This window comes from Alligator mississippiensis, chromosome 3, assembly GCF_030867095.1.
Source record: "Alligator mississippiensis isolate rAllMis1 chromosome 3, rAllMis1, whole genome shotgun sequence".
NCBI lineage: Eukaryota > Metazoa > Chordata > Crocodylia > Alligatoridae > Alligator > Alligator mississippiensis.
The window spans coordinates 127827737-127848538 of record NC_081826.1 but is presented as its reverse complement, the minus strand read 5'-3'; the positions used below and the strand labels follow the sequence as shown (position 1 = coordinate 127848538).

The 20802-nt window shown below is 45.4% G+C and overlaps 1 protein-coding gene across 1 annotated transcript; it reads right to left on the bottom strand.

Annotated features, from left to right (window-relative positions):
- Window positions 1-87: 87 nt before the first annotated feature.
- Window positions 88-16389, bottom strand: SIRT5 (sirtuin 5). Its single transcript, XM_059724395.1, has 9 exons — window positions 16301-16389; window positions 12906-13044; window positions 9419-9552; window positions 7967-8192; window positions 6473-6560; window positions 4599-4652; window positions 3563-3686; window positions 2718-2833; window positions 88-353 (listed from the first exon to the last, which is right to left on the bottom strand). The coding sequence occupies exons 2-9, from the start codon at window positions 13018-13020 to the stop codon at window positions 278-280; spliced, it is 933 nt and encodes a 310-aa protein (XP_059580378.1). The 5' UTR covers window positions 13021-13044; window positions 16301-16389; the 3' UTR covers window positions 88-277.
- Window positions 16390-20802: the final 4413 nt, after the last annotated feature.

The window sequence follows — 20802 nt, the reverse complement described above, 5'->3', positions numbered from 1 at the left end:
TGCGCAGCACTAGAGAAGTTATTTTCCAGCCTGCAACTGCCAGCAGCTTTGTTCAAAGGAAAAGACAGTCCATTTTACTCCTGCAACTTCACTTATCTTTCTTTTATTCCACAGCTTTCAGGTTCCCCCCTTGCAACCCAGGCCTCCTTCAGTTCCTTTCTTCTTTCCGTTTGGTCTCCTTGGAAAGCTGGCCCGCGTCCTTACCAGTCGGTACCAGCTCGCTCGGTGTGTGTTTCCAGGCGGTCTCAGCAGCTCGGCTCTTCCCAGGGGCCAGTGCTCACAAGATTAGCTCGGTTTCGTGGCAGGCAAGCGCTGGAGGCAGGGTGGTTCCACAAGGACCAGAAAAATGAAACCTAGAGACAAGGAGCGCGGTTAGGAAACGAGCAGTAACCACAGGCAGGGAACAGTTCAGAGAATCATGCTGCTGGTCCACGTTGTCATCTGTATGTTTTCTTTCATCTTCAGTCAGACTGAAAAGGAAGGATTCGTTTCACGGTAAAGGTTCCAGGTCATGCAAAGCCTGTTCAAGTAGCAGTTTAACACTAAAGGATTCAACAGGATAAGGAAGAAAATAAGAGCTGAATTCTAGAGACTTCATATAAAAACTTTTGTATTTTGCCTAAACTGGTAGTTGATTTAAAGGAACGCTGAAGATACGGTGGGAGAGGTTAACAGGACAAGAACCACAAAGACTACGCACTTCAGGACCTCTCCAGGTAGCTGAGACAAACGCTAGTTTCTCCAAACAGGGCTCCGGAGGTCATGGTCTCTTTGCAGTTTTTCTAGGCACTCAGTTTATTTTTACTAGTACAATATAAGAAAACATTTAGGATCATCATAGTAAAGTAGAGCTGGAAGGGGCCTCGTGAACTCATCCAGTCCAGTCCCCTGCTCTAGGCAGGATCATCCCGGACTAAACCACCCCAGCAAAGCATCTGTCCAACCTGCTCTTAAAAACATTCAAATGTTCATACATGGAGAGTCCAGGCAGTGCTGCAGCCCAGCCATTCATTCCCCAGTCTGCATCTGTGCCCACAACTATTCCATCCCAAGTGCAGGACTTTGTACTTGTCCTTGAACTTCATCTGATAAACTGGAAAAATGGTCTGCAGTCAATCAAGGTCTACTGGATCCTAACCTAGGGTGATCACCTTTTGAAAATGGAGAATCAGGACACATGCCCGCCTCCTACCCCACACCTATGGGTGGCATGACCAGAGTGAAGCCAAGCAGAGCCTGTGGGGGGCAGGGGAGGATGCAGACTGCCCACGGTGGGGCTCCCTGCTGCATTCCCCCCAGGACCTTCACAGTCCCAGCAGGCAGGCCCTGGCAAGGGAGGGTGAGGACCCTCAGTACTGCTGCCACTAGCCCTGTGCCAGCTACTCTGCCATGGTGAGGTGCCCCTTGCCAGGCCAGCAGCAGCAGGGGGCACAGCTACATGCTGCTGGCCCCACTGCTAGTGGGTGGGAAGGGGGCGCCTTGCCATGACAGCACAGGTGGTGTGGGGCTCCCAGTGGCAGCGGCAACGGCACCAAGCCTCCTCGTTCCGTTCTGCCTTCCTGCGCTGGGTCCTGCCTGCTGGGCCACGAGACCCTGAAGAGACAGCAGCAGGGCAAGGAGCCCACATCTGCCCTGACCCCATACACAAATCTGGGGAGGCAACTGCCCCACCCTCATGCTCCCTTTCTTGGGAGTGTGCACAGTGGTAGGGAGCTAGCCCCCCAGATGAGTTGCCTGTGGCTCAGTCCTGCTCCCCAGCCAGCCCCGCAACCTTGTGAAACTGCCTACGCACTGCCCTGGCTGGGTTGTAACCCCAACCCCAGCCACCAGTCCTGCCTCACTCCCTCGCTCGCTGTGGGAGCCTCAATCTGGCCCCCCCTGGCCCCCCTCCAATAGAGTTACCTGCAGGCAGCTGTTCCCTATGCCTGCCTGGCTGTATTCCTGGCCATGTGCATGTGTGTGTGTGCACATATGCACATGGCACTCCCTGCATCCCATCCCCAAGCAGCTCCCTGCAGGCTCTGCCAGATCCCTGCACGCGATACTGGGACAATAGCTGACTGTGTCCAGGGGAATCTGGGACAAATGCTGTCCCAGTCATTCAGCCCAAGACCGGGACTTAATGTTCACATTTTGGGACTGTCCTGTCCAAATTGGGACAGGTGGTCACCCTATCCTAGTCCTACCCTCCAGAGTATCTGCAACTCCACCCAACGTGGTGTCACATCCCCTTGGTGTCGCAATCACATCATCCATATCTTTAATTAAGATGTTGAACAATACTAGACCCAGGACAAGCCGCAGAGGAACCCCACTTCATACCTCCTGTGAACCACACACTGAGCCATTGATAACTACTTGCTGAGCACAATGATCCAACCAGTTTTATAGCCATGTTACAGTACTTTCATCTACAGTAAAAGCTGTGTTAACTGGCATTTAAGTAACTAGAACACTCTATTAACCGGTATTTCTGGCTGGCTGGCCAGATGTGTCGGGGGAAAAGCTCGCCACCGCTGCCACCCACCACCTTGTGCTGCCACCGCTCTGTGTACCCTCTTCCCACCCCCATCTGTCCGGCCAAAAACCCCCCGCCCTCCAGTAACCAGAATTTTTGTATAACCAGCACCACCCCCCATCATGCTGGATAACAAAGCTTTTACTGTACAGTACTTCCATTTAAGTTAACAGGGCTTCCTCTGTGTGAGCAGCCGTACCTGAACTTTTCCGTAGCAGGGGTAGTCTGCATGTTAAATTCTGCAACGGGTACTCCCCTGGCAGACACCTGAGGAGCAAAACAAGCAGCTGGATACACCACAGAGGAAGTTCCAACCTAAAGGAACAACAAAACAGCAGCTTGGCATTTAAATACATTTACCACTATCTTGAAAACTTGTGACAGTCTCCTTATTTTCACAACATCTTAAAGCACGCACACTGCAGAACAGAGGCCAACAAACATGGTTTGATTATTATCCATGGAATAAATCTGGAGCTGTTCCCCTCAGATTTAACATGTTCCTCCCACCCCTCTCCCCCAGTCTCCAAAAGGAGGTAAATCACAATCTAATGAGACTCTCCAGTCCTTTGTGACACCAGTGCAATAAACTAGTTTCAAAGAAAATGCACCTATGCTATGTAAATGTGCTAGAAATTCCTAAACAGCTATGTAAAAATTTAGGGGAAAAAGTGTAATTTTAAGTAGTCAGCACTGAAAAAAATTCAAGAGTTAAGTAAACATTAGTGTGGCTATACCGCTTGGGTACAGAAGCTCTTGCATTATTGCTTATTTAGCTAATGCATACCTCTAACGCAGACAGCACATGTAACTTGGCCAAGAAATGTTAAGAGAACCAGAGCCCTTAAATTTCTTCAATGTTACATGATAATTTACACAAGCTACTACTTGCATGTGTCAAGTATATGCAACTCTTTTCTCAGAAACAGAATTTCTTAGCTTCAGCCTACTACATAAATTAATGGACCTACATAATTTATGTACATATTCCATAATTTTGGTTACATACTCCAAAGCCATGGTCACTTTGGAATTGTCACGTACCACCAAACAAAGATCACAGATCTCTAATTCTTTTTCAACCTCCGTGAGGATGTCAGAATCCAGAGTCTCTCCAAACCACACAACATGGGGACGGAGGAGGCCATTGCAACCAGGTTCTTCACACCTGTAGAAAGTGAAACAACTTGAGAGTGCCACTCAAAGCAGGAAGAAAGTGAAGTGACTCTGAACCTTGAATCAATGTAAGAACTTTTAATGACAAACCTATTTCACTTTTACTGGGTTTGTTAGCTCACATTTAGGAAGTTCAATCTGAGAATAATACTCACAGATGTTTCATACTATAGCTGAAGCTGAATTACATCTCTGATTCCAATCACCTGCTAATACTTTACAAATATGAGTCCTGCAACTTGCGGCACATTTCAAATGTTTTATTACATTTGGATTGAATCATCCTACTATGATAAAGGGACTATTTTCTCCACTATAATTCAACTGCCCCTATAGGTAGTAGGTAGAGAATATGGCATCTGCTTAATAGGTGTTGAATGGTTCTGTCCAACAGCCTGAGAGGTAAGAAATAAAAAAAAAAAAAAATACTGTACCTGAACTTTCTAAGGTAAGAAATAAAATACTGTAGATAATGCAAGAGGGTGAAGGAAATCCTTTACTGTTACATAAAGCACCACATGATACCTCACGGCCAGGAGACACCTTGCAGCAAACATCTCCCAACACAGTATTAGATGCTAACTTTGTGCTACCAACAGAATAACCCATACTGTAGTACTCAGCTTCTGTTGTTCATTTCCTCCGCTCACGTTAAGTTCCATTCATTTAGCCTCGTCTTTACTAGCTGCTTAAAACAACTAACCTTTAAACCGTTGCCTGTTGTAATGTTATATTTAAATGTGGGCTGAGAACTTGAGGGCAGGGGCCACTTCTTTTGTAAAATGCTTTGACCCTTCTCATATTTAAACAATAAGTTGATCCTCATAGGCATCTTTGTCAAGGCCTTGTGAAATCTGAGGGGATCACACTGGCATGATGACAAGAAAAGAAAGCTAACACTCACCGAGGAAGATCTTCAACTGGAATCTTGGCATCTTCTATTTCACGGCCTGGAGCGCTGGTATTAAAACAAAAAGCATTAAGTGACAAACAAAATGCAACCCCTGGGCCCAGTCCTCCTTTCCTTCCCACATATTGCATGTGTAGGTGTTCTACCCTCCTTCCTCAGATCCCTTGCTGCACTGCACCACATAAGCGCCCCAGGCTACAGGCTCCCACACTGTGGGCTCCGCTGTGCTGCTCCCTGGGGCGGGAACATAAGCCAAAGGAGGAGGGGCAGCCTGAAGACAAACAATGGTGTGGAGTGGTGGCTGGTAGGACCCCAGGGCCACAAATTAACCCCTGCATGCAGCCCGTGGGTCACCGACTGGACAGCTCTGGTCAAAGGCAATTAACATTAAACCACTAATCTGACTCAGGTCAGCACATATAGCTCTGCAGTAACACAAAATTGTTATTAACTGCCCCAGAAATAAGTAAAACAGGCTCATAATGGTTTTAGAATAGCAAGAACAAGAATTCAGCATGACAGAGAGTCTCCACTCATCTGGAGTTTTAGAAGGCTATCTGGGAAACTGCAAAGGGAAAAAAGGGGGACAAAGCATACATCCATTTTTTTGCTTTTCTATAATGTAAGATAGGGATTGGCAACCCATAGCACGCTTGCGAGAGCATGGTACACGCCGCCATTTTCCATGGCATGCCAAAGCCAACCCAGACTCTGGGCAGCTTCTGTCAGCAGCTTCCCAGAGCCCAGGCTGGCTGCAGTTGGGAGGCTGCAAACAGCTGCATGGGACTCCATAGCCCCAGCACCAGTTCCGTGGCAACTGTGCACAGACCTTTGGATGTATGGCAGAGAAGGAGTCTGGGGTAGCACAACCTGGCTCCTCTCCTACCATCTGCCCAGAGGCATGTGTAAAGCTGATGCTGCCATGGAGCCAGTGCCAGGGCTGCAGAGCCTGGCACAGCTGTTTGCAGCCTTCCAGACACCTGATACAGGCAGCTCTGGGCAGCTATAGTCCAATCAAAGTATAACTAACGGAAGGAAGAAAGAGGTAAGGGTTGACAAAGGGCCATGTGATTCCGTGTAAGATTTAGGATTAAGTGCCGTTTGTACACCAGATCTGTATCTTATAATATTCCAAAAGTTAAGGGTATAATTAAACCTCTAATCACAAGCTTCCAGAAATCTACAACTAAAAGAATGGACAGGAGTATAATGAAGAAATGAAGGAAAGTAGTCGTTATAACTGCTATTTCTAGACAAGACTGCTGTTGTAACAGTGTAGGCATAGTTAACAGCAAAATGTATGACACTATGCATGTGTGAGCAAATATTTGAAACAGTGAATTAAAATTTGTCATGACATTACAATTCAATTCGGATTTGTTACTCAGAAGTCCTAACTAAGTGGTCTTTGAAATAAAGCTTTTGGGTTGGAGAACTTCCAAGAGGTTATTGTTCTTGAACAACATCTTTCAAGTTTTCATTTTGGGCAACCAAAGATATTTAATAGATCATGTAAGGTAGTGGTTAAAATAACACAATGGTGGATCCAAGTTATCTTCTGCTAGAATTATTTAATATATTATCATATGAGCTCTAATTTTAATTGTATACATTCTTGCCAATCATCTTACCACTTTTAAAATGGGAAAAACTGCCCTATACTAAACACATCTTTGTAGTGAACTGCTTCAATGATCTGACATCCCACCATGCTCAATGAATAAAACTGAAGCTGCTGAAATAATATAACATCTCTCATAGCACCATGAGCGTTTAACTAGTTCTAAAAATCTCTTTCACTACAGATGACAAGTAGTAGTTAAATCAAAAACAAGAAAACAGGCTTTACAATGCAGATGCAGAATTACCCTTTCCCAGCCAGAGCTGCACATATAGGACTTTTGTAATTCTCTGTCACATTTCTACAGCTGGTGCATCGGGTTTTGAATAAGCTACCTGAAATGCGCAAAAGAACAAGTCCAGCTTTTAATATCAAAACAGTGATTTTCATGTAAGACTATGGTTATGCATGCATATAGTTATATCCCTCCAAAATATTCCCTTATTTGGCACTGGAAAGTATATCCTGTGGGTAACCCCAGTTACAGGAATATGGAACAAAGCAATTACAGTCTGGTAGCCTAATGAATACACAGTTTATTGAGGTAAATGTACAAAGAATTTCTGATTCATAGTCAAAGAGGCTAATAGCACATTTATCCATAAAGCAGATGAGCAAAGACAGGAATACAACTTTCATAGAAACTTCCACAACAAACCAGAGCAACAACCCCTCCAAATAAACCAAAATATAAGCCATGGTATATCTCATGACATCAGGCATGGCAACACAATGAAAATAATATTTGTAAATTTGATTAGAGAGAATCGAGTTTTCAATAAAACAAAATGTTTTGCTAAAGAGGGTCTGCTTTCTCTGGAAAATGTTTCTTTTTCATTCAAAAAACAAACATCTGAAAAAAATGCAATTTGGAAATACCAGCACAATGACTCTTGCAAGGCATATCATGTTTTACGCCCTCACTTTTCCCTACGTGACAGGGTCCCAAGTTGGACTACATCTAGTTGGGTGTGTGCCTGGGCCCCCGCATCCAGGATTTTGGGTCCAAAGGAGGGCCACTCGGATGATCAGAGGGCAGCAGGGCAGGCCCTATGAGGGGAGGCTACGGGACCCGAACCTGTTCAGCCTCCACAAAAGAAGGCGGAGAGGGGATCTGGTGGCCGTCTATAAACTGGCCAAGGGAGACCAGCAGGCATTGGGAGAGTCCCTGTTCCCCCGAGCACTACCAGGAGTAACAAGGAATAACAGCCTTAAGTTGACTGAGAGTAGATTCAGACTAGATATCGGGAGGCACTACTTCACAGTCAGGGCGGCTAGGATCTGGAACCAACTTCCAAGGGCAGTGGTGCTCACTCCTACCCTGGGGGTCTTCAAAAGGAGGCTAGATAACAGGGTCATTTGACACCAGCATTCTTTCCTGCCCATGGCAGGGGGTCGGACTTGATGATCTGCTCAGGTCCCTTCCGACCCTACCAACTATGAAACTATCTCTAGTTAGGTACTGTGGCAACAGTCTCACACAACATATGGCAGCAGCTCAAGAAAAGATGATGCTGTAATGGACATGGAGCTGAGGACTTGTCCTTGAACAGAGAATGAGGTCATGAGGCACTCAAAATACAATTCCAATAAGGTATCAAGTAGCATTTCTAAAGAACATTTTTGTTCGATTTCCACTAAACATTATGACTTAATTTCAATTTTTAATCAAAACACAAGTTCTGATCAGTTCTATAGCATCAGCGTGTCAGAGGACCTGTATGTACATATTGATTCTTACCATGAATTTCTAAGAGGTGCTTTGTGCCTGCCCTTCTATGGAGCTCATCAATGTTCTGGGTAATGACCACAACACTCCTTCCTTGTTTGCTTAATCTGGATTCACATTCCGCAATAGCAATATGTGCTGGGTTAGGCTTTTTACTCAGCATCACTTCCCGACGATAGTGATAAAATTCCCACACACGAGAAGGATTCCTTGCAAAGGCTTCTGGAGTAGCCAGTTCCTGCGAAACAAACCCATTTAGTTATAATAAATACAAGAAACCCAAGCCTTATAGAGTCATGTCTAAACTGCTGTGTGGATGAGAAGGTACTAAAAGAATCAGATTGTGTGTAACCCATTACAGCTGACAAGAATACAAATCAGTAGTCAGAGTTAATGCTGCTTACGTTTTAGGGGCATGACAAGTTAGTAATGTATTTCATACAATGAGGAAATGCCATGCACCAGTAAAGAAGTGCACACTTTTACTGTTGTATAATGTAAAATTCTGTAATTTCTCACTATGCATGTATTCTGCACTGTCCAACCACGCTTACTATTGGGAATATAACTAAAACACAAGGAATAATTCAATGCAACAGTGGTGATAATTTATATGCATAAAGGGCAAGAAACTTACAAAAGCCATAACACTTATTATTTAGGTGCTGATGTTTGTACCGCTGGTCATTTCTTTTCTTCCTTAAATTAAGTCAGAGAAGTTACAGCTACTGTCAAAACCAAAGCCTAATGTTTTATCTGCTGTGAGCACTCCTGTAAAATCTCAGCCGTTAACATGGTTTTTGCATTCGTTTTTCTTGTTTAAAAGGCGGCATCGCTCAATTTAATAAATACATATTCATGTGGTTGGCCATTTTTGGTTGGTGGAGTGATTTCTATGGATATATTTGCAACAGTATATAACAACTGAGCATATCAAATTTCTTACACTAAAAGAATCCAACATTTTTATAAACAAGTTCTGAATGCTCAGAAGTTGGGCAGCCCTGCTTCAGAAAGTATTGGGACTGATTGAGAACAAAACAAGAGAACTCACTCAATGTTCTTCATTCATGTTTTTTCTATCTGTCTTAATTCAGGAAGGTAAAAGATTTTTTTAGGGAAGGGAGGAGGCCAAAGGAAAAGCAAGTGGGAAGCAGCAAAGGAAAAAAAAAAGGAACTGGTAGAAAAAAAGGATCCAAGTATCTCTAGAAAAATTGTGTCCAAAACACACAGCCTTGCAAACAGCAAAAAGGAGAAGGCAGAGCTGCCCACAAGCATGAGGAGAAGCTATATAGATGGATGAACAGAAAACACTTTGCTACCACAGAGACACAATGCGAGCAGTGCAACACTTTGAAAATACTAAATTTCTTCAGACCCCTTGAAATAGTACATTTTGAATAAATAGCACATTTTGAATAAACAAACAACAGCACATATGTACACTGCATTTGAATTACGCACCTGAGCTGGCCATTTCCTCCAGAAGCCCCCTGCACCTCTGAAGGTAGGAACACCACTCTCAGCACTAACACCAGCCCCTGTAATGATGGCTATGTGCTTTGACTTGGCAAATACTTCCCGAAAATCCGCCATATCTAAACATAAAGGAAAAAAAAATAACAATTAATTTTATTTAGATGCTGTTTAGCTATGGAACAGCAAAGATGGGAACAAAACAGAACAGCCATGCTCTTAATTTTAGAGACTTTATTCCTTCCTAAGTTTCTGTCTAACTAGAAGACTCATCAACTGGGAACACATTTTTGGCTATGACCTTCACAAACCCTCTATGAACAGACCCATCAACAAGGGGACTACTCATATATATGAGTAAACAACATGGGATAAGAATTCAATACACTGAGACCATATGCTAAAATGACTACATAGGAACTTATAGGGATATAATGTTAACCTCAAAATACTGTACTTTCTAACATATCAATTTCTTTCTATCTTAGACATTTGTGAAAGGTCAGTCCTCCAGCTGGAATCTTGTTTGTGTAAAAATAAATGTAAAGTAGCTTGGAATATGACTTCTGCCTCTTAGTTACCTTCCCATTCTCTGTGCACTTGCATGATAGCTTCATTTTTGCATATCAGCGATTTTCCAGCTCCATACAACACAACTTGGAAAAATGACTCACCATCCTTCCCCCTTTTTATAGCTAGTTAAAGACTTACGCCATATATTGAGACATACAGGGCATTTATACACGTGCTCTGGGACTGGAGGGGGCAGTGGGGAGGCACTTTAATTAGAGATGCTCTGAAAGCCACTCTAAAGCACCTGGAGCATCTTGTGCATCAGGGTCCCCAAGCTAGAAAATGGCTGTGGGGTTGCATTATCTAAAGTTTCATAGATTTCATAGACGTTAGGGCTGGAAGGGACCTCGGAAGATCATGGAGTCCAGCCCCCTGCCCAAAGGGCAGGAAGTCAGCTGCGATCATAGGATCCCAGCAAGATAAGCATCCAGTTTGCTCTTGAAGGTGTTCAATGTAGGCGCTTGAACCATCTCCGATGGCAGGCTGTTCCAGACCTTGGGGGCTCGGACAGTAAAGAAATTCTTCCTTATGTCCAGCCTGAAACGGTCTTGTTGTAGTTTATGACCATTCGACCTAGTTGTCATCCCTTGGGGCGCTGTGGTGAACAAACGTTCCCCCAGATACTGGTGGTCACCCCTGATAAACTTGTAGGTGGCCATCAGATCACCCCTGAGCCTGTGCTTTTCCAGGCTAAAGAGCCCCAGGGCTCTCAGCCTGTCATCGTAGGGTCTGCTTCCCTGACCTCTGATCATGCGCGTGGCTCTTCTGTGGACTCTCTCAAGCTTCTCCACATCCTTTTTGAATTGTGGAGCCCAAAACTGGACGCAGTACTCCAGCTGCGGCCTCACTAAGGCCGAGTACAAGAGGAGAATGACATCCCGGGATTTGCTTGAGAAGCATCTATGGATGCAAGCCAGCATTTTGGTCGCTTTACTAGCCGCAGCATCGCACTGCAGGCTCATGTTCATCTTGTGGTCAATGATGATCCCCAAGTCTCTTTCTTCCTTAGTGCTAGCCAACATAGCACTGCCGAGCCTATAAGGATGCTGCGGGTTTTTCTTCCCAAGGTGGAGAACCTTGCATTTATCGGCGTTGAACACCATCAGATTCTCGTCTGCCCACTTGCTGAGCCTGTCCAGGTCATCCTGGATCACCCGCCTGTCTTCTGGTGTGGATGCTTTGCCCCAAAGTTTGGTGTCATCGGCGAACTTGGCCAGTCCGCTTCTGACTCCAGTGTCCACATCATTAATGAAGATGTTCATCAAGATCATTGAACGAGTGTTAGATAAAGCACCTCTGCTGCCATTTTGAAGTGCAGAGATGCTGATACACAAGACTGCTGAAGTGCAGTAATTCCTATGCTCCAGCAGAGTTGATTAATTGAGTCTGTTCCGACATGCTGTAATTACAGTGTCAGAGGAGCCTTGCTGCTTATGTATAGGGACCCATAGGGCTTACTTTACAAACATTTTGCATTGAAGGTAGAGAGTGTTTACAGGAACAGTTATATTGACCTCAATGTCAGTTTGTCTTCCAGGAAGGCAATTTTCACTTATTTAAAGTTTTTTTCAGCATCACAGCTACTCTCTTCTCTTTAATTTTTGCCTCTTCAAGAGTATCAAACTAAAATATAGAACCATAACTATTCTTAAGGCCCCTGAAGGGTCAATGCTAGCTTAAAATCTATATACAATGGTTTATACTAGCAGTGTCAAACATACGACCCAGATCCAGCTGGATCCAGCCTGTGGAACCATTACATCTGGCCCATTGATAGTCTGGTGGGCTACTAAAAGTGCACCACCCCTCGGCTCTATACTGCCATGTGCCACTGACACCGACAACTACCTAGCGACACAAAACTTTGACCCATAGGTAGTGCCAGGGATGTGAGGCAATGTCGGTCCAGCGGCGTTCAGCTGCAAGGAACTGTGTTTGTGCAGTGCGGTGCCAGAGGCACGTAGCATGGAGCTCTGGCTAAGTGCACCCCTGCACGCCTCCGCTCTATGCCACTGCCCAGCCAGAGTTCCACGCAGCTGCAAACCCTGGTTCCTCAGATGCACGCACTTGCCTCTGTGCAGCATGAACAGGGCTTTGTGCAGCTGCATGCCCCTGAACCCATAGATCTGGCCCTCGAGGAGCTTCTTTGGTCTGGATCTGGCTTTAGGCCCAAGGTGAGTTTGACACCCCTGCTTTATACAATCAGCATTCTTTCCCTGACTAGTACAACTTCACTGAATAAAGCCTCATTTTCAGCAGCATGCAATTCTGACAAGTCATCTTCACCTAGAAAGGCAACTGTTCAAAAGGAAAATTATCAGCACACTAAGAGAAATTATTTTTTGCACTGTAACTATTTTTTAAACAACTCTGAGTGTAGTGTTGAAACAGGAATTCATCTGACCTGTCTACAAAAATGTTGTGCCTTTATACCTTTTAAGCCATGGAGCGCACAAACATTTGTATATGTAACTTCAGAAAGAGATACCAGATGAAAGGTTTTCAATGCCTACAAACGGAGATAGCTGACTCCACCATTGTGCTCTGAATCAGAGGTAATTCATTAAAGGGTACTGGTAGTTTGGACCTCAAAATCTTCCTGATACAGAGGTAGGATAGCCTCTGGAATGTGAAGCATTTATCTTGCTCAGTAAATTAGGTCTGTAATTAAAAAAAACCCACTTAGCTCTAAGACCTTCAAATTTACTCAGGGGGCAACAGAGAAAAAAATAGGTTACAGCAGCAGTTCCCAAAAGAGGGTCCATAAGGCCATGGCATGGGGTTCACATGTAGTATCATGTCTTTATGACTGGTCTAGAAAGTTTGGAGCCACTAGTTTACAAAATATTTGTCTGGAGCACTTACAAAAACAAATACATTTTACAGGAACACTTCATCTTACTTGAACTAGGACAAGCCATTTTTAAGCAAAATCTCTGTTTCTTGGAAAAAAGAGTTTTAAGTCCACAGCATGCCTGGAAAACCAGCCTTCTAGTGGTGAACTGGAAGAGACTCATTAGGTTGTCTTAATGATTCTTTATCTGAAAAGAAGTCAAAAGAAAGTTACATGAACATGTTTACTTGACAAGACTGTTGGGTGAACATACATCGAAATGGTCTTGTTCTGTCACCCAAAAGAATAAGTTACAGCATATTCCATTTCCTCCTCTATCCTATTCAGCTAGCCAAAACCTTGCTATGGAGAAAGTTCACAGCTATAACTTTTCAAGTTTATAGAGGAATTAAAATAATATGATAAAGTATAGCACTGTTGAAATTTAATAGGCTTCTAATCTTTCCTTTTGGGAGAAAGGAGAGCATGCTATCCCCATATTTCGCTCAGGCTATTTTCCCCTTGTAAAACAGACATCTTAAGCCTACTTAGACTCAAAAAAACATGCCTCATAGTTCCAGTTCACACAAATTAATCCTTTCCATTAAAATTCTATGCTGCGACTGCTGAGTCCTTGCATTAAATGTATGCATTATGATATCAGAGCCTTGTTAAACAAACATGGCAGACTATGCAGTTAGATGTACAAACATAATTCACAAGATAAACCCATAGGGCATTTATACACATACTTTTCTGTCCCGTGACGTGCCACAGATTCACTGCTTCACAAATTAATCGAGTCTGCTCCACACGCAAACTGAGGCGAACTGTGCTGCGCCATGTGCAGTTGTATAAGCGGCGAAATGCAGGTCAGCACGTAGAAAATGGTGGCGGTGAGCTTTTAAACTAAAGCGCCTCTGATGTATTTTAGTTCAAAAGTGCACCACTACCATTGTCTCAGTGCTGATGCACATTTCACCACTCATACAACTGTAAGCATTGCACTGCCGGGCACTTTTCAAAGCACCCAGTGCTGTGGCACTTGCATATGTAAAAATGTCCAGAGATTTCAAACAGGAATCCATGGTGCTAAAAACATTTTGACCTGTTGTGAACAGAAAAACTGCTCTCTTGTTTTTCCATAGCTAAAACATGAGTAAAAAGTAAAAGCTATCCTTTTCTGAGGGGTGCCTCAAGTGTAAAAAGGTTGAGAACAACTGATCTATAGAGCTGGGGGTTAATTCTAAGCTTTCAATCCTAGTGCTCAGCCTGCAAGAACAAAAAAGTAGTATTGATACAAATCCTATTTACATGCCAATTTCCTTTGCAGTGGTAAATGGATGCTCACTTATTTTTAACAGATACAGAATCCACAAAAAACATAAATGTAACTGAATATCTGAAAAGAGAACATTTCTATTCCCTATAATTAATGTGCTCTTTCTGGCCATTTAAAGCCAAAATTCTTTCCATTTCCTCAGATGTTTTTACATTTCAGTCTAAAGAGAACTTTCCCTTACATTTTGAAACTGTAGAAGGGGAAAAAAAAAAACACACGTATACCATCACTGTGCATTTTCCTTGTATTATTATCATCTTTCCCTTTTTTGTATTAAAAGAATAATCTGAATAAAAATATTTTAAGCAATGGTAATTATCTGGTCTTGATGGTAAAGTAACTGTGATACAAAACTTACTGCACATGCATTCATTATTGGCATCACAGTATAATCATTTTGTCTGTTAGATTACAAGCATGGATTTTGTGAAAGCATGCATTGTGAATTATACTCAAAATAGATGGCATACATATAACTTAGACAAGAAACTGTCATTCAGGGCATACTGTACCATGCATCAGACATTTCAGTGTTTAAAAAAAGTGATTAGAACAACAACAATCAGTAAAATAGGACTGCTTAGGCCCAAATTCCTGTGAAAATGTACTTGGACTAATGGGCCTCTTGCTGCAGGTAACAAGTTGTCAGATCAAAGCCTTGATTTAAAGTCACATGATCTGTTGGTTCCTGCAGGAACCCAGCTGTACACAACACTGTATCCAAAAGCTGTATTTACCACATTACACCAGGAGAAAGCACTTATGAAGATAAAGTGCTTCACTCGTGCTTTTCCAGACTAGCAAACTGTACTGGCCAAGAGCTTTGGAACAGAATTTTGCACCTAAATAGGCACAATTTAGCAACTTGAAAAATGTATATTATCTACTTGGGAGTGTTTTTGGTGTTTATTGAACTAACTGTATAGAGATGTTAGACAAGCTTCTGGGCACAAAATGCCCTTCTTTAGCTATACCACCAAAAGCAAAACAAAACCAAAAAACCCCTACCTTTCACATATTCCCTGGACCACCGCTCAGCTACAACACTCCAACCTGATTTATCTACTTGGTGTCAGCCTATGGCCCTCGCTCCTGTCCCGTTTAGTTTTTTGTTGCTGATCCAAGCAATCAGTGATATGCCCTTAAACGCCCCCATCACCAAGGGGGGCTCGCAGCTCTACCTGGTGGGCTTTCAGCTACATTACAGAATGGCGTATCGAAGGCCTGCGCCGCAGCCAGCGGGTGCTGAAAGGGGGAGCGAGGGGGCTTTGCCCAGCTGTGCTCTCCCTTGCAGCATTTAAGGTCTAGGAAGTGCCAGTTCAGAGGCCCTACTCCTAACTCCCGTGCTCAATCGTGACGAATGCCTCTGTTCCTCCAAGAATCTCCATCCTCCGTGGCTGTTAAGCCCTGGGTAGACAAAGCCTTGGCTGGCTGGTCCTGCTTCAGGCAGGGGGTCAGACCAGACGACCCCCTCCCACCCTTCATTTCTATGGTTTCTGGGGGTTTCTCTTCCCCACCCAACGAGGAGAGAGGCTGAGGGAACTGGGCTTATTTAACCTGCAGAAGAGGAGACTGAGGAGGGATATAATAGCAGCCTTCAACTACGTGAGGAGGGGTTGGAAGAGGATGGAGTCAGACTGTCCTCGGTGGTGGGAGATGACAGACCAAGAAGCAAGGGTGGCAAGTTGTAGCAGGGGAGGTTTAGGGAAGCCCCGCACTCGGGGGCAGCCCTGTGAGGGGGGGGGGTCACCTACAGAGGCGGGGGCGGCATCTCCATCCTCACCCAGCTGCTAAGCCGGGGTAGACAAGACCCGGCCGGCAGGACGCAGCTGGGGCTGCTCTGAGCAGTGGTCGGACCGGACCACCCCTCCCAGCCCTCATTTTCTCTTCTATCTACACTTCCTCTTCCCCGTCCTGCCCTCTTGGGCGTCTCTTTGCCAAGCGGGACAGGCCGGGCCTCCCTGCCCCTGCCCAGCCCCCACGGCGCCCCTCACGCAGGCGGGCCGTGGGGGCTGCACCGCGCCCCGGCCGGAGACGAGGGCGGCGGGGGGCAGGGTGCGGGGAGCAGCCCCAGCCGCCGCCGCCTCCCCCGCCCCGGGGCCCCGTCCCGCGCAGCACCCACCTCGGCAGCCGCGTCCCAGGCCACAGAGGCGGCGGCGGCGCCGTGAGGGGCCGCACGTCTGCTCCCGCCTCGGGGCTGGGCGGGGGCGGCACCAGGGCCAGGCCCGCCCGCCGGGGCCGGAGCCGGGGCCAGGCGCGCTGGCTCCCGCCCGGCCCTGCCCCTGGCCGCCGACATCACGCAAGGTGAGGGTGCGGGTGCGCTTGGCACTGGGCCAACACTGTTGCGGAGCGCTGCACTACAGAGGGTCTTGCCCCTCTCTGCTCAGGGCCAGACCGACCTTCGTATTTGGGGCCAGGAAGGACTTCAACCCGTGGTCAGACTGGGGCACGGCCTCTCCCCCAGAGCCGGATGCAGGCATGGGTCGAGTGGGCAGCCGCCCAGGGCCTGGAGAGAAAGGAGGCCCCAAAACGGTGAAAATAATGTTGATTATTATCATTATCGGTGGGGTTGGGAGGACGATAATAAAAGTTTGCCCAGGGCCACCAGGAGCCTGGGTATGGTGCTGCTCTCCCCCAGGCCCCTTGACAACATTTCATAGTAGCAGGGTAGTGGCTGCTGCGGGTCCCTCACTTCGCCTGCAGCAGGCTGGGGTGTTAGGTCTGTGCTGCTGGGGTAGTCTTGTAATAGAGTGAACAGGATGGTTTGGAGAGGGAGGATCTCTCTGTTTCTCTGCTTTGTTAGTCCAGTAGTCCTTATAGTTCAAGGTAATACAATACAGGTTTCCCTCGCCAACCCCGGTTTTGAGTATCCACGCTTAATATTCTAGATGCCATGTTGACTCCCATGGTATAGTTTTGAGTAACCACAGTTTTCCAAGGCCACACCTAAGCTCACCACCTGCCATTTTTCCCATAAGCCCTTTGTCTTGCCAACCATGGGAACTTTCAGGAACCTAACCCCAGCGGCTGGCGAGGGAAACCTGTATAACAGTATATCATAATGACATTATAATAATGACATTATTTAATGCAATGTAATATAACAAAAAATCTAGCCTTCTTGAGTGCCTTGACAGTACCTCCAATACTTCATTGTCCGTCATCTCTATGCCAGAGTTCATATCGCCACACCTGAGCTAAGGTTTTTAGCTAGCACTAAAAACAGTCTGTAGGGCTGTGAAATAAAGGGAAGATTTCTAGAAAGTAGTAACAGACAGTAAAGGTGCAGAAAAAAGGATCATTTGAAGAGTGAAACATCAAGACAGTTAAAGAGGGTCCTTAGCAGCTGTCGCATGGGGAGAGACTAACAGGATAATGAACCATAACATCAGTGATAATATGATAAAGAGCCAGGAAGTCGGTGGACTTTCTCAACACTACCTGATTAGAAATGCTGCTGCCACTTCCAGGAAGTTGGTTTTAAATTTTGGGTGAAGCAGGAATCAAAGAGGGGCAGAGGGGCATGCAACTTCACCATTGTACCCCCTCCCCCAATCTGCCCCTGAAAACAAATATAAATGGGGGTCCTTTTTGTGGCAGAGTCGAGAAAGGTTTCATTATGGCCACAAAAAAGAAAGCGTTGTTTAGTGAGTAGGATGGGGACTGAAAATCAGATGGGTGCCTTTTTTCTATATTTAGAATTGAATGTGTGACTTTGGAAAGCTATTCAACTTTTAGCATCTCATCTTTCCCACCTGTACTTGGATATTCCCTGAAAGACAATGGAAACTGCCCCAAGCCAATTCCATGTGGACAGAGGCAGATCTAGGATTTTGGAAAGGGGGGGCACAGATGGTGAGATGCATCATCACCTATGAAACAACACCAATTTTTCTCCAGTTACTAACATGCTAGGGGCCTAGGCCTGTATGATTCACAGTTTAAGATTGATGTAAAAACCAATATAACTTCATCGGAATGAGGTAAATACAGTCTGCAGAGATGTGAAATAGGAGCTTCACTACAGAGAACAGACAGTAAGATCGCAGCATGAAGGATAGCTTGTGTGATGGAACATCAGGACCACCAAAAAGAAAAAACAGTCATTGATATCCATGGAACAAAGAGTTTAGAAGGAATCGGGGAGATGACAGTGAGCCATGAAATCAAGTGACTTCTTCAGCAATGCGTAACTAGGCATGCTGCTACTACTTCCAGGGAGTTGGTTTTAAATTTGGGGTGGACCAGAAATCAAAGTAAGCATGCCAGACCCACCCCTGAACACAACACGTTTTTCTCCAGTGAAAGCAAAACTAGATGCTGTGCTAATGCATCAGGGGACAGCCCTCAGTTATTCCAAGTAAGATCAAAGCAAAAATCAACATGATGATTGGAATGGGTGCTCATTTGCTAGGGTACAGGTTTCCCTTGCTTTATGTGGGTTCTGTATGTGTGAATTTGCTCTTATGCAATGACTCTTTTTATACCAAAAATTTCTTATGTGGGAGGTAAATCAACTCTTATGCAATCAGTGGGGTGAAAGCCTGCTAGTCAGGTGCTTTGTGCAGTGCAGTATAGGAGTGACGTGCACAAAAATATAGTCTGTGTGGATCTGTGCTCCTTGTTCGTTGTCTGCAACACGTTTCTGTAGTTGCCATTCCCATTATGGTAACATTCACCACCACCCTATTCTTGTGTGTACCGTCTGCTGCAGGTGAGTACCAAAATTATCTTGTAAAAGTGGTAGAAATGGGTCTGGGGGTCAGTACAGTCAAGGTCTTGGAACATATCCCTATTTGTTACATTGTAAAATTGGTTCCCTTTATGCAAATTTGAGTTATGCACCATTTTCCAGGAACACATGCACAGCATAAAACAAGGGCCACCTGTATATAGAAAGCTTAAAAAAAAAACAATTAGGCAAAATAGAGTCAAAAGATATTGCATCATCAGTCCTGTCGTTATTATAGTTAAATGTACAGATCTTATTCAGATTCATAAATCAATATCTAGCCTTCTGGCACATCTTGGCAGTGCCTCCAATGTTTTGCTGTCGATCATTTCTACACCTGAGTTAATAGCACCACATCTGAGTTAAGGTTTTTACCTAGAGCTAAAAGCAGTGTGTAGGGCTGTGAAATTACCAGGAATGGCTAACACAGCAAAATTGTGGAAAAAAGGATCATTTGAAGAGTGGAACATCAAGACTATTAAAGGATACAGCAGGGGTTGGCAACATTTTTGGCCAGAGTGCCAAAAACACACCACCTCCACCCATGCCTCAACTTGGCATGCCAGAGATAGGGGAGCTGTAAGGGACCTGATCCTCATTGCTGGTGGCAGCTGCACACATGCCGCTGGATGGATGGTGGGGAGGGGCCAGGGTTGTGCTGCAAGGTGTACGTGCACCTGCTGCCACAGAGCTGGTCCCAGTACTCTGGACCTCAGTACAGCTGTTTGCAGCTTGCCCACTGTCTGCTGCTGCTGCTGCCCAGAGCCCAGGCTGGCTGTGGCAGGCAGTTGAGAGGCTGCTAACCTGCTAACAGCTGTGCTGGGCTCCGCAGCCACAGCAGTGCCTCCATGTTGGCAGTGGCTGGGTGTGTGCCTCTGGGCAGATGGCAGGGAAAGGGCCACGAGCAGTGTGGGCAGCCAGCAGGGTACAAACAACTGTGCTGAGCTCTGCAGCCCTGGCACTGGCTTCATGGTGGTGGCAGCTGCATGCACACCTCCAGGGGGATGGCAAGGGATGGGCCAGGATTGCGCTGCCCCAGGTCCCTTCCCAGCTGTGCACCCGGAGGCATGTGTCCAGCTGCAGCCACCATGGAGCCAGTGCTGGGACTGCAGACTCCCAAGCAGTTGTTTGCAGCCTCTTGGCCGCCTGCTGCAAGCAGCCTGGGATCTGTGGTTCGCAGCAGCTGCCCAGAGCCCAGGCTGGCTGTGGTGTGCTGAGGAAAATGGCTTCATGTGCCATGCTTTGGCATGCATGCCAGGGCTTGCCAATCTGTGGGATAGAGGGTCATTAATGCCTGCGGAGTATAGAGAAATTAGCAGGAACCAGGTAGAGAATAATGAACCATGAAGGCAATTGACTCTCTCAGGCCTGCCTGAATAGAAATGCTGCAGCCCTTTCCAAGGAGTTGGTTTTAACGTTTGGGTGCAGGAGGAATCAAAAGTGGGCATGTAGCGGGACCATTTCACCCAGCCCCTGGATCTGCCCCAGGGCACCGGTGCAACATGGCATTGACAATCTGCTCCCGTGTCACACTTCCGTATTTTTGCACATAAAGTTTGAAGCATACCAAAAGCATGTTTTTTCTGTATTTGAAAACAGAACACTCAACTGTAGCAAGCTTATAAGTTCTAGGTGTGTTTGTGGATGTCGAGGCTTTTGAAGCACTGGGTCTGTGAGAATGCTGCTGGTTGCTAGCATATGGGAGTTCTATGTTAAGTGTTTTCTTAACAAAATCTGAACACAACTTTACTTGTAATCTCCTTAGTTTTCAGTTATTTGTGTTATTTTCTTCTTGTGCACAACAATTTAATCTTTTGCTTCCAGTGGCAAATATAATTACTAATGCTTTGTACATTGAGAGGGATTTTTCGCTGAAACTTGCAAATTTCACA